General features: G+C 43.9%; 1 protein-coding gene across 2 annotated transcripts; it reads right to left on the bottom strand.

Annotated features, from left to right (window-relative positions):
• Positions 1 to 1,358: 1,358 nt before the first annotated feature.
• On the bottom strand, positions 1,359 to 12,798 carry LOC306967292 (uncharacterized protein). 2 transcript variants are annotated; one of them, XM_079562268.1, is made up of 7 exons: positions 12,754 to 12,798; positions 6,594 to 6,658; positions 6,227 to 6,509; positions 5,998 to 6,152; positions 1,833 to 2,115; positions 1,602 to 1,756; positions 1,359 to 1,516 (listed from the first exon to the last, which is right to left on the bottom strand). In XM_079562268.1, the coding sequence occupies exons 2-7, from the start codon at positions 6,652 to 6,654 to the stop codon at positions 1,491 to 1,493; spliced, it is 963 nt and encodes a 320-aa protein (XP_079418394.1). In that variant the 5' UTR covers positions 6,655 to 6,658; positions 12,754 to 12,798; the 3' UTR covers positions 1,359 to 1,490. The 2 variants fall into 2 exon arrangements, with proteins under 2 accessions (XP_079418394.1, XP_079418395.1); XM_079562269.1 differs by lacking the exon at positions 12,754 to 12,798 and adding an exon at positions 12,426 to 12,516.
• Positions 12,799 to 14,176: the final 1,378 nt, after the last annotated feature.

Genomic DNA, 14,176 nt, shown 5'->3' with positions numbered 1-14,176 from the left:
ACAAAGACACAAACTGACTATTGACAAAGTGACTATTCAGTATTGTTAGTGAGAAAACATGCGTTGGGGAGTAACTAAATACTTGTACAGTATTTAGATTATGCATTGAGAATACTCATTTTGAGCAGACGAATACGAGCGATCGCGTTGTCGTCATATCCGGGGTCGTGGTAGGCATTGTATGTTTTAAACAAATGAGAAGAATCCTTTGATCGGCACAAAACAATGTTCATAAACAGGGCTTTGCTTCTCTTGTGCTGTAACAGATCCATCATTTTAGAAAACCTTGTCAGAGGCCTGGATACATCGACCATTCACCAGGAAGTAAGTAAACAATAACAGCCATCGCTTGTATACCTTCCAGGACTCAATCATTAGATTTTAGCTCCATATTGCACGTCTGTGTAAGCTCTCAGTCGTACAGGAGTTGTCCATCTTCAATGAAGGTATTCGAGTCGTCTTCTGTACTCAGTGGTCGGAGTCTCGAACGTTTCACCTCTCATCCAAAAGGCTTTGTCAGCGAACTCGGGTTCTGTCCAGCTCGCAGCCGAGATAAAGACCAAAGGGGGAGGAGTTGGGGTTGGCCCGGCTCCTCCCCAGAAACTACCGGTACCCTCCCTGTGAGTAAACACCTTTGCATCTCTAACGACCTGCTCACTCCAGAGTATCGATGTGTCCTGACCTCTTCAAAGCTGATCACTGTAGATGACCTGCCTATTGTTCTGTTATTGCTGATGTGCCGTCTCATTGGACTGGCTGCAACCGGCTGCCGGCGAAGGAGGTTAGAGTAAAGTGGAGAAAGATGAAATCTGTGTTCCCCATTCCGGTTCACGGACGGATTTTCTTTCTTGACAAAAATAGATTCTTTTACCCCTCGTTCAAAGCAACGTTCTTCGTTCTTCTTTCTTCTCACCTCATTAAGAAAGAGCTTTTAATGTTGAACTTTTTTTCCTCCTAAAATAAAATAAAGATTTAAAATGCCTGATCTGCTGCTCCATCTGCCAAGTTTGAGTTTTTGAGTTCCTATTTAATGGTAAGTGACTTTATAACAGGTGTCCCAACAATCATAGTCTTCATTTTTGTAATTATACGCCATATTTATTCATGAATATAATGACAATCAATGTGGAAGTATTCTAAAAGTATTAAAACTATTCAGAATACAGTACTTCTGATTAGACCATGTAATGGATTACGTTACAAAATACATTTTAAGGCAAGTATTCAGTAATACAATACAAATTCAGTATTCTTCCTCTTCCAGTTGTACAGGTTAAGTCACTCCTTGCGATGCAAAGAAAAAGCAAATATATCTTTTTACAAAGTAAAATTACAAAGTAGTAACACACTGTGTCTTGGAAAAGTAACCTTTATTATAGGTCAGGGAATACTATAAGTAGTTTGCATTAGATTAGTCGTTACTCATTAAAGTAGTCAGACTAAACTAGCGTGCTACTGAGTATTGTGTTGCCGGCATCACCTTCCATCCTTTACATGAGGCTATCCGGCGATTCACCTGAAACGATAACCAAACCAGACTGAGCAGACTTTCCCCTCTTGGACAGAAACCAAATCTATTCATTATGAACGGAGCACCTTACCTTTATCTATGTCGTCTCCGTAGACCTCCACTTCACAGAGTGTCAGATATTTGTCTGTTCCACGTAGAAACACATTGACGTACCGTCCCTCCATCGGTGTGGGAAATTTAAAAGTCTGAGAAAGGCCTAATGGGATGTGGGAAATCGTAGCCACTCTAAAAAAACAAAAACACAGGTACATTAGCCCTGCTTCTAAGACTGTGTTATTGTCTCATAGGCCTAAAAACATACACAGGATTGTCGTTCCCGTTGTTCGCTAAAGAACTGCCGACGCGGATCTCAGCCCCATCCAGTCTTTGAGCGCAGCAGTCTCCTCTGTTCTTGACCACGATGGAGGTGATGGCGTATTCGAGTCGCAGGTCCACTCTCCACCAGGGGTCGCTGGTGGTGAGGGTGTGAGAGCAGGAGTCGTGGGAGTAGATAGGGTCTCGTTTCCCGTCGATGGCGTTAGAGGCCGCCCCAAACTCGTCTAAAGTGTCGATCTGGGTCGCCACTCCGCCCAGAGCCACGTTCTCTGCAAATCAGAGCATAAAGGCGAGTAAGTAAGGCTCCTGTTTTTAGGATCACATGTTCGGCCAAGGACTCGTGGAGTCAGAGGGTGGGAGGTGGGATAAAACCATGGCAGACTAAAGCAGTGGAATGTACCAGAACTTAAGAAATACACTGACAAAACATGTCCTTTACCTGAATGTCACTAACTGTTCTGATCTGGGGTTGCTGCAGTCGGTCAGGTCTAGGTTCAGCCTGCCTGAACATCCTGAATGACCAGGTTATTCCCTGAGTGAAAGAAGAATTCCCCGATGGCACGGGCGTATTCCAAGATGACAATGCCAGGATTCATGGGGCTCACATTGTGAAAGAGTGGTTCAGGGAGCATGAGCTGGACCGGTGGCCAGAGAGTCTGGATCTTGACCTGTGGAGGATCTTTGGGATGTGCTGGAGAAGGCTTTGCACAGTGGTCCCACCATCATTACAGGATCTTGGTGAGAAATGAATGCAGCACTGGTTCTTTGGACAATGCAGACACGTATTGAAATAACACCACAGTGAAAGGTGCTGGAATCGAAGCTAAAGACGCTACAACCAAATATTAGAGTGGGGGAACTTTTTTTTGGTCAGGCAGTGTATTTGTGCAACAAAGGAATATCTGTTGAAGTGGTGGAAAATCAAAAACAATTCTCCCACAAAAGCCATGGTTCTTTATAACACACTTGTGTCCTGAACGCTCCGGTCTAAGTGCTCGGCCCAGAGCTGTGGACTAACAGCGTTCTCACTTAATAACTAATTCAAAAGATTTTTTTCAGTTGATTAATTTGTTAATGAATTGCAACTATTGTTCTCGTCCGTGGTTGTGGAGCGGGGGATGGGAGAGTAAGGGTTGGGAGGGAAGGGAGTTCTGCTTCCTGACAGCCTGTTGGATAAAACTGTTCTTCAGTCGACTGGAACTGGCCCGTGGATTCCGCAGTCTCCTCCCTGAAGGCATTACCTTGAAGAGACTGTGTGATGGGTGTGTAGGGTCCCTGCTGATCCTGACGGCTTTGCGGGTGAGACGGGTCGAGTACATGTCCTTAATAGAGGGGAGAGGGGCTCCACAGATCTTCTCCGCTGCTCTCACGATGCACTGGAGGCTCCTTCGGCAGGAGGCAGTGCTGGCGCCGCGCCACACAGTGATGGAGCTGGTCAGGATGCTCTCTATAGTCCCTCTGTAGAAGAACCTCACAGTGATGGAGCTGGTCAGGATGCTCTCTATAGTCCCTCTGTAGAAGAACCTCACAGTGATGGAGCTGGTCAGGATGCTCTCTATAGTCCCTCTGTAGAAGAACCACACAGTGATGGTCAGGATGCTCTCTATAGTCCCTCTGTAGAAGAACCTCACAGTGATGGAGCTGGTCAGGATGCTCTCTATAGTCCCTCTGTAGAAGAACCTCACAGTGATGGAGCTGGTCAGGATGCTCTCTATAGTCCCTCTGTAGAAGAACCTCACAGTGATGGTCAGGATGCTCTCTATAGTCCCTCTGTAGAAGAACCACACAGTGATGGAGCTGGTCAGGATGCTCTCTATAGTCCCTCTGTAGAAGAACCTCACAGTGATGGAGCTGGTCAGGATGCTCTCTATAGTCCCTCTGTAGAAGAACCTCACAGTGATGGAGCTGGTCAGGATGCTCTCTATAGTCCCTCTGTAGAAGAACCTCACAGTGATGGAGCTGGTCAGGATGCTCTCTATAGTCCCTCTGTAGAAGAACCTCACAGTGATGGAGCTGGTCAGGATGCTCTCTATAGTCCCTCTGTAGAAGAACCTCACAGTGATGGAGCTGGTCAGGATGCTCTCTATAGTCCCTCTGTAGAAGAACCTCACAGTGATGGAGCTGGTCAGGATGCTCTCTATAGTCCCTCTGTAGAAGAACCACACAGTGATGGAGCTGGTCAGGATGCTCTCTATAGTCCCTCTGTAGAAGTTGGACATAATGGAGGCTGGGACTCTGGCTCTTCTCGACTTGCGGAGAAAGTAGAGACGCTGATGACTTTTCTTGACCAGTGATGTCGTGTGCATGGTCCATGTCCTTTATTTATCCAGGATAAACTCATTGAGATTAAAAATCTCTTTTTCAAGAGTGTCCTGGCCACTCAGTCGTTCCTGACCCCTCTCCTAGGTCTTTATCAATGTCGGCTTTGAAATGACCGCTATGTCGTGGCTACAGTGACTGATAAGGGGGCAAAATACGCTCGTTTCCCGGCCAAAATGGAACACTTGACAGCTATGACAGGGCATCATCAGTCGCATAGTTTAAAACTCATGGACAGCCTGGAAAAGTTCACTGGTTTCATGCAGAAAACGAACCTCTAGTGATGTGTTGGTCGCGAACGATCCGGATCTTTTGAACAAGTTTTTACAGTGAACGATATGAACGGGTTCACGGCTCTTTTTTTTTTTCTTCTAATTCCTCTTCGGGAGAGGGGTGTCACTTAGTTGTGCATGCTTATTTTGCGAAACAAAAGTCACTGCTGGAGTGGGGCGGACGGAGAGAGGGGTGGCAGAGGGACTGCGAATACACGACCGCGGGACGTGAGCGCGGCCTGCGGGGAAAGGGTTTTAGAGCGCGGCTCTGGGGAAACAGCGAGAGAGCGCGCCCGAACGCTCCCAGCACCAGCACTGTCCCGGGCCATGGGAGAGAAAAAGGCGTGCGAGGTCCGTGAGTGACGAGGCGGCTACAGGAGCCCCGACACTCACATCTTCCACCTGCTAAGCTCCACTGCCTCCTCCTCAGTCCGCCTCGGTCATCTCCGCCGCCCCACGAGCGAGGAGCTCAAAGTGAGCAGCATAAGGCAACGAGCTTGAGAAATAAAAGTACTAATGACATAATAAACAACGGTTACAGAGGAGATCGCGTTGAAGCTCGACCTCTTTCACTTAAGTTTTTTTCCCCCCTCTTGCGCGAGGGAGAGATGCAGATTAAAAGTTACGTAAATGAGAGAAATAGATGTTTATTTGGGTCGTGTGACTGTGTTTTGCGATAACAAACTCCATAGAGGGAAATATCAATGTTTTAGGCTATTGTGTGAAATAGTGACATTTTTGTTCAAATAAAGTCCATTTCGGAGGGATTTACTTTCTTAAAAAAGAAAAAAAAAACATAATCGGCTCTTAAAGGTGAACGGCTCCCAAATGAACGGCTCCTTTCAAAGAGCCATAAATCCCATCACTACTAACCGCTACAGTAGCTGATTGATGAGATATTCAGAGCGGGAGCTGCAGCGGCTAAGGCTTGTAGACTAATGGCCGGTCAGATTTAGGAACCGTCAGCAAATTACTCTTCTTAAATTGTGGTAGTGTAGTAGGCCCACACGCCATCATATTTTTTACTGTCTTTTACTGTCTGTTTTAGTTGCTGTCCACTGTGAAGCACTGTGACCTCTGTCTGTGTAAAGCACTATATAAATAAAGATTACTTACTTACTTACTATCTATGTTGACAGTATTTTCATTCTGAGTCTGCACAATGCGCCCAATCTCTGCCCGTGATGGGCCATTCAGGTGCCCTGGCCCCGCTCACATACACCGCCCAAGAGTGCCGAGTGTGCTTGTGTCTGCACCTTTGCTCTAGTCTACCACGTTTGCCTTCTCCCTCAAGATCGGGCCCCAGGGGTCTGATGGGTTAATCAGGGGGGTAGAACCCCCCCAGATCCCCCCATATTTCACACACTGCTTATAAACCTCGATCGGCTACACATAGTTGCCGGCATGGAATTTTCAGTTGGCCGTCGCTTTGCTGCTTGTATAATGTGTACTATAGACCATTTGTAAAGCTCTTTGTTCAACAACACTTGTTTTTAAATGTGCTATATAAATAAATGTGATTTAATTTAATTTGAAGTGCCTTATAGTTGAAAAACTTACTTTTTTCATCTTGGTATCCATAAACCTCCACTTCACAGAGGGTCAGTATTTTACTTGTTCCAGGTAGAAACACATTGACGTAACGACCCTCTGTGGGTTCAGTTAAAGAGAACGTTTTCGAACCTCCTGCTGGGATGCGTGTAATTGTCGCCACTCTGGAAAAAACCAAGACACAAGCTGCGGTTTACAACATGCTTTAACAGGGACCTAACAGAATTTGAAGACTTACACAGGGTTGTCATTCCCATTGTTCAGTAAAGAATTGCCGACACGGATCTGGGCCCCATTGAGTCTCCGTGCACAGCAGTCTCCTCTGTTGGTGACCGTGATGGAGGTGATAAAGTAGGAGTCTCGCAGGTCCAGTCTCCACCAGGGGTTGGTGTCTTCACGTGTGTGACTGCAGGATTCATGCATGTAGTTAGAATCCTTGTTTCCATCGATGGCAAAGGAGGCCTGCCCAAGCTCATCATACGTATCCCTCTGGGTCGCTTCTCCGCCCAGAGCCAAGTTTGCTACAAAACACCCACAGCAGAAGCTTCATGTAAGAACCAACATTACTGAAACATCACGGCAACCCAAGTGCACCTTACTCTTACTTTGAGAATGAGTAGAGGTGGTTTTCAGGAGGAGCACGAACAAAACTGGAATGTACTTCATTTTTCTGTGAATTAAAAAGACAAAAAGTCAGTAGTACAGTCAAGCAATATGGGGACGTCTGCGCTGCAGGAGTCATGACCAGTGCAGGAAGACGCTTGGACAGACCGCGGGCCGCCCACACCCGGTTCCGGGCAGAGCAGAGACGTCTTGCTCCGCCCTGCTCTCCCCTGACTCATTGGGCTCTTGCCAAATCGGGTCACACAAAAAGGAAGTAGACCAGCTCAGGCCTGTCCATTCATGGTGTATGGGACAGTCACACCAGTCCAACCCCAAACTAAGTTATGCTCCTGTCACTGTGTAACATCAGACACAGACTGAATCTATCAAGACAAACACACCAACAAACGCACGCGCTTCATGTCAGATAAGTCCGTGCAATAGCCGCACATTAAGGGCCGACTTTACTCCACAGAACAAGCATGAAAACACTACACTCACTGTCCATCTTCTGGGGATCAGAGGGGACAGAGCGTTCTCCGTTGCCGGCCCTAAGCTGTGGAACGCTCTGCCCCTCCACGTTCGAACGGCCCCAACAGTGGAGTGTTTTAAATCTCGTCTTAAGACCCATTTTTATTCTCAGGCTTTTAACACCGCGTGAGTTGTGTGGTCCCCGTGTCTTTTATTTATTTTATCTTGTTGGTTTTATTGTTTTATTTAATGTTTTTAATTATTTTATTGTTTTATCTATTTTAGTTTTATTAATGTCTTTTACAAACTATTTATTGTTTTATGCAGGTTTTAGATTAAAAAAAAAAAAAAAAAAGAGTAGACTGTTTTATTTTTTTATTTTGTGGTAGAGCTAATGTATCTATTTTTAGGATCTCATGTGCAGCACTTTGGAAACATCTTTGTTGGTTAAATGTGCTATACAAATAAAGTGGATTGGATTGATCAGTCGTAGAACTCGCTGCTCTTCACCTCTTTATCCAATGATTCTCACTCATCTGGTCAGTCATCAGCTCCATTTGGAAAAACTTTGCAATCCACAAAAACAGGCCTGTCTCCACCTGCCCCGCGCCCATCACCGCTTGTTTTAAAATAAAAATAAAAAGTAAATAAAATAAGCCTTAACTCATCCTACTGTTGTTTTGTTCAGTGGAGGCAGCGTGGAAGAAGCATTCAGGGACCGTGAGAAGAGCGGGAAAGGCACACTTCTTACTGTCCCTTTTATCCACAAACGTGCGGAAAATCTGCACCTGAGGATCGGCGGCAGGTGCTGACAGTAAGAAGTGCGCCTTTTCCCGCACTTCTTACGGTCCATGAATGCATCTCTCACACTGCCATGCTCAACAACAGCGCGTGGTTACAGTAGCCACACCATGGATAAGTTAAGGCTTATTTACTACTTCTGACATGTAAAAGCAGCGGTGATGGGCGCGGGGCAGGTGAACACAGGCCTGTTGTGGTGGATTATGCAAAAGAAGTTTTTCCAAATGGCGCTAATGACCGACAGGACGAGAGAGAATCATTGGATAAAGACGTGAAGAGCAGCAAGTTCTTTGACGGATCCCCAGAAGATCGAGTGCACAGTGAGTGTTTTTATGCTTGTTCTGTGGAGTAAAGTCTGGCTGAATGCCATGTTGCACTTACTCATTGCGCGTGCGTTTGTTGTTGTGTGTTTGACTTTATAGATCCAGCCTGTGTTTGTCCGTGTGACGCAGTGACTGGAGCCTATAACTGTTTTTATCCATTTTGAGCGTGAACACAGTGATTCTGCGGTACTAATGTTCTCATTATCAAAATACAATGAACAAATGAAATGAAAATGAAAAATTATTTAGTTTGCGGGACAGCAGTTTATCATCCCACCCGCCCCCTCCTGCAATGAGCTTTAAATATCCCGCGCCTCACTGTTTAGCATCGGATCCCGCGGGAATGCCGGGCTCTACTCTCCACTTCTCTAATGCTTCTCCAAAGGCTTCATTATTTCCTTGTCATGATTGTTTTTGTTTTTTTTTGGTTTTGTTGTCTTGTCTCGTCCTGTGTTTAACTCTGACGTGTGTTCTGTCCTTGTGGTTTTCCTTTACTTCCCGTGTGTTACCTGCCTGCCCCGCCCTGATGTGTTTCACCTGTGCCCCGTGTCCTCATGTATTTAAACCCCTGTGTTTCTTGTGTCATTGTCAGCCCTGGTTCCTTTCAGTTTTGTTTCACCATTTTGTCATCTCTGGATTTTGTTCATTTGGATTTCGTCAGTTATTAAACATCACCAGTTTTTTGTTGTTGCAGTCCAGCATTTTGGGTTTTATTTTTCTTGCTCCACCTCCAACCATGACATTCCTATACTGGAAATAAGGTCAGTTCGTCCTGAATTCTATTTGAGTAACTCACATCAAGAAGTCTGTCCGCAGAGGAAATCGATCTTCAATGAAGGTTCTTGAGTCATCTTCTATACTCTGTAGTTTAAGTGTCAAATGTTTCACCTCTCATCCAAAAGGCTTCGTCAGTTCAGTCTGCAGCTCAGATATAGACCACAGGGAGGAGCTCAGCTTGGCTTAGTCCCTCGCCTCTATTAACAGCTATTCTCACCTGAAGGTAAACATCTTTGTAATGTAAGTATTTGTAATAGTACGTCCGAACGACCTTCACCCCAAACGGTTCACACGGCAGGGACACTTGATCCTTGTGTATCATCGACATAACTACTAGTTATGTTGCTCCATATTCAGATAATTCAGAAAAATATTCAGATAATTCAGAAACGGAGACACCGTCTGAAAAGAGGAGGCCGGCCTATTCATGACGATCTGCTGTGTGGTTTTAAATGCCTTTCCCGAGCCCAGGCATTCGGATCAGAGGAATTATAGGCTTCAATAAACCTGTGAAAACACAACGTGGGAGCTTTTAACAAGACACTGGATTACAACATGTTTAAAAGGGGATTTTATCGTGACATGATCGCTGGACAGACAAGTACTACTCACTCAAACCCACACGTATTGAACGTCGGCTAGTTGAACTATTCCACTGTCACGTACAAGTACAAACCAAGAATCAGGAAAGCGCTTTCATTCATATGTTAGTGCTTAGCAGCAGCTGCACAGAGTTTTATTTTTCTGCCTGAGGTGAACACATACGAGCGTCTGATTTACGAGTCTTTCAAGCGTCCAAATAGAAGCAGCAGCGCGGTCCGTGCGGTTCGGTGTGTAGGCACCATACGTTTCATTCAAACTACCCTAATCTCAGCTGATCACTGCTAACTACCTGCCTCTTGATCTGTCCTGGGCTGAGTTTCAGCCTCGAGACATGGGCCATAAGAGATTTCTGTATACTGGAAAAAGATTACATTGAAGTCCTCCATTCCTATTCATGGAGGGGTTCTCCTTTACAAAAATGACTTCTTTGACTTCAAACCAACTTTTTTTCTTTTTTTTTTAAACCTCTCTGTTCGGCCCCGTGTCTGATGTGATGTGAACAGACTGCTGACCCCTGATTGGCAACAAGAGAGTGGACAGCCCTCACTATTGACACGCAGGTCACGGATTTAATATTTCACAACATCATTCCGCTGTGCTAAAAGGAGATTTTGACGAAGTTAGTATTTAGCCTTTGGATGAGAGGCGTAACGTTCGACAGATCACAGTGTACAGATGAATCAAGAACCTTCATTGAAGATGGACAACACCTGTACGAGACACAGTCACATAAACATGAGACACAGACATAAACAGCAATCTTATTTCAAGGGTATTTTCAAGATTATTTGATTATTTTTTTTAAACGTTTTGTGACATACACTGCGTTCCAAATTATTATGCAAATTCAATTTTTGTTTCAAAAAGGTAAAAAAAAAACAATAATAATGAAACTCATGGATGGTATCGTGTCTTGGGGCTCTATGAATCACTGACATTAATCTCAGAGACCTGGGATGATTAGTTTTCAGGTTAAGCCCAGTTAAGGGAAAAACTGCTGAAAAGGATGTTCCACTTTATTAAGCAGATCATCATTTTTAAGCAATATGGGAAAGAAAAAGGATCTCTCTGCTGATGAAAGGCATGAAACAGTTGAATGCTTTGGTCTAGGTATGAAAACCTTCGATATTTCATGAAAGATTAAGAATAATCATCGAACTGATAAGAGATTTGTGGTTGATTTAGAGCACACTCCGTTTTGTGCAGATAAAGGCACAATATGGACGGTTTCTGCCAGACAAACACATCAGATTAGGAGAACAGATGCTACAAAGCAGCAGACAGGTATGTGAAGCTGCTGGTGCCTCTGGAGTCTCTGAACATGAAGGTGTTGGACCCTCCAGAGGCTGCAGTTGTGCAAAAACCTTCTATCCGGCCTCCCCTAAACTGTTCATTGAAGCTGAAGCAGAAACGGCTGCAGTGGCTCAGAAATACATGAGGACTCATTTTCAAACAGTCTTGTTCACTGATGAGGCCGTGTGACCCTGGATGGTCAGATCAATGGAGTAGTGGATGGAGGTGAATGGCCACAATGTCCCAACAAGGCTGTGACGTCAGTAAGGAGGGGGCGGAGTCATGTTTTGGGCCAGAGTCATGGTGAGAGAGCTGGTCGGCCCCTTCAGGCCCTTTTAGGCTCCCTGAAGGTGTGAAAATGACCTTTGAAAAATATGTGGAGTTTCTGACTGACCACTGTCTTCTATGCTACAAAAAGAAGAGCCGTGTTTTCCCGAACAAAATCCTCTTCATCATGACAACGCCCCATGTCCTGCTGTAAAGAAAACCTCTGCATCACTGGCTGCTATGGGCATAAAAGGAGAGAAACTCATGATGTGGACCCCCTCCTCCCCTGACCTCAACCCTGTTGAGAACCTTTGGAGCCTCAACAAAAAAAAACTTCTATGAGGGTGGGAGGCAGTTTTCATCCAAACAGCAGCTCTGGGAGGTTATTCTAACATCCTGCAAAGAAATCCAAGCAGAAACTGTCCAAAAACTCACAAGTTTAATGGATTTAAGAATTTTGAAGCTGCTTCACACAAGGGCTCCTATGGTAAAATATAACTTGACCTGTTAAGATGTTTTTGATTGAAATATCTTTTGATTTCAGTAAATATGACCTCCTAATGCTACAAATACAACAAATGACCATTTTCAGTTAATTACAAGCTTTAAAATGTATTGAAACGATGAGTTGCATAATCATTTGGAACAGTGGATTTTGAGGGTTTTACTATATTTATTTTTGAAAAAAATACTGTTTTCACTAGGAAATTTCTTCCACCACATTTAAATGATCCTCGACCAGGTAAAGACTTAAAAATTATGCTGACTCTCATTTGAGTTGACAATTTAGAAAATCAGAGAAAAATGTCATTTGCATAATAATTTGGAACGCAGTGTAATGGCTGTATGCATGGTTCGCATGCAAAAACTGTTACAGTATCTAAACGTGAAGACAGAAATGCATGAATGATAAGCTCCAAATCCTTACGTGAATTCATAGTCCTAAATTTAGAAATGTTCCTCAGTTGAAAGAACCATTTTCTCGTTAGCTGCTCACAGTGCTGCACTAATGACAGGTCTTTGTCAAAAATAACTCCCAAGTTACGGAGGCTTGGTGTCGCAGACTGGCCTAAGTCACCCAGGAACTGTTTAATCCCTGGAACTGAAACATCAGGTGCGACTACCAGGGTTTCCATTTTGTTTGCATTGAGCTGCAAAGAGTTATCGCTGAGCCATTGTTTTATTTCCACTAGACAATGGAGCAGAGAGTTTAACAGAGAGAGAGTTTTTTTACTGTCACAAACATGTCTTATGGACAAATGTCTTGAAATGAGTTCCTCAAATCAAGGATGAACTGACTTACAGTGGTGCAGATGGTAGAGCAGGTCGTCTTAAGATCTGAAGGTCTGGGGCTCGAGTCCCGGCTCCAGCAGGCTCACACTGTCGTTGTGTCCTCGGGCAAGACACTTACGTCCACCTCTCCTCCAGCGCCTGCGTGAATGGGTGAGTGGTTCCTTGCTGTAAAGCGGGTCAAGTGTCTAATATAGGTGGGAAAGTTGAGACCAATTATTTTAAGAATAAAAGAAGAAACGTATTTTTAGATTACTTGCAATGTAAAGACAAAAGATAAAAGTAATCTGTATTTTTTTCTCCTATTTAAAGTGGCTCTCATGGAGGAAAGACATACCTTGAAGACGAGACGCCTCAGACCAAAGTGCTGCTGTAAGTGAAGAGATGCCTCCAGTTATTGTATTACAACATGCTGTGTTGTGCAACTCCAAATATTTTCCGTCAGAGGGAAGAACATGTTTCCTTAGACGAGTAACTGGAAAGTGTGCGTTCTGTGTCGCATCTGGAGACGGCAAGGTTTGTGTCAAACCTGGTGACACTTATGTGGAAATGCACTGGCAAGTGTTGAGTGCACATTACAACTTCATCACAACAGTTGAAAACAGTGGAGGGGGCGACAGTTTAGGCTCCTCAGATTGACATTTCTATTCTTGTGAGCAAGAGCAGCAGAAATCTTAGTTCTGGAAGACTTTTGGGAGGAAGAAAGTGCAAAAAACCCTCAAACTAGAACTGAAAGACTCTTGGTTGGTTAGATAAGCATTTAGAGCTGTGATACCTGCCACAAAGTATAACCTCTGCAGGGCCTGCTGAACCTTTTTCCTTTTACAGGGCCGGTCAAAAGTTTGGAAACACCTATTATGTGGCTGTTTTTTTTTTCTATTCTTTAAACACTATTTACATTGTGGGATTCTCACTGAAGGCATGAACACATGGGATTATGTAGCAGAAAAGGAAAATAACTCATAGTATGTTTTATATTTTAAATTCTTCAAAATTGTCACCCTTTGTTCTTGGCCTTTGCTCAATGAGCCTCGCAAGTGTGCAGAGCAGAAATCAAAGCCAAAGGAGGTACTTAGCCTTCAAATGTATGTATCATGAAACTCTTAATCTTAAACTCAAGTGCAGCTGTAGTTGTTGCCCATTAAGGGCACATCCTACAAACATCGCATCACTGTGATGGATTTGAGCTTATGCTGCACTTCTGAACAACAACAGATGACGCTATTATGGTCAACTGAGCTGAACTCTCCTCCTCTTTCCAAGTAGTTCCCCAAAGGCTTTCAACATGTCTACACAAGAATGATGAGTCATGTTTTCAAAGTGTCTTTGTGAAATGACTCAAATGCCTCATTTCTCTTTTTCTAAAAAAAAATGCAGTGACCCATGTGAGAACCCAGGTCAAAATTAAGTATACTTCAATATATTATTTGTATACTTGATTTTTCTCTAATACATTTAAAATGTGTTCAATAAATTGTACTTAATATAAGTATATTAAAATTGAATAAAATTGCATATTAAATGTATTAAACATAATACTTACAATACACTTGTGAAAAACATACTTAGCATTATTATATTTCTACCCAGGTTGGAGCCTGGGCGTGATGTCATGCGTGTTCACCCGGCTGCTCTGGGAGTTTGTATTCGCCGCCATTAACCGCATCGGCGAAGACAACGAGTGACTTTTGTGAAAGTAGAGGATGGATTCAAAGAAGAGACCGGCTTCTTGTTCATCCCTTACCCCAATGCAAACTCCA

Source organism: Gobius niger (assembly GCF_951799975.1).
Source record: "Gobius niger genome assembly, chromosome: 8".
Taxonomy (NCBI): Eukaryota; Metazoa; Chordata; class Actinopteri; order Gobiiformes; family Gobiidae; genus Gobius; species Gobius niger.
This window is presented reverse-complemented; position numbering and strand designations above follow the sequence as displayed.

What these genes read in the sequence shown, in the direction of transcription:
- LOC306967292 (XM_079562268.1), bottom strand. Translation starts at nt 6,654, where the DNA reads ATGAAGTACATTCCAGTTTTGTTCGTGCTCCTCCTGAAAACCACCTCT. An exon ending in CACCTCTACTCATTCTCAAA is followed by an intron (nt 6,510 to 6,593) that starts GTAAGAGTAAGG and finishes GGTGTTTTGTAG; the next exon opens with CAAACTTGGCTCTGGGCGGA. An exon ending in TGGATACCAAGATGAAAAAA is followed by an intron (nt 2,116 to 5,997) that starts GTAAGTTTTTCA and finishes TCTGATTTGCAG; the next exon opens with AGAACGTGGCTCTGGGCGGA.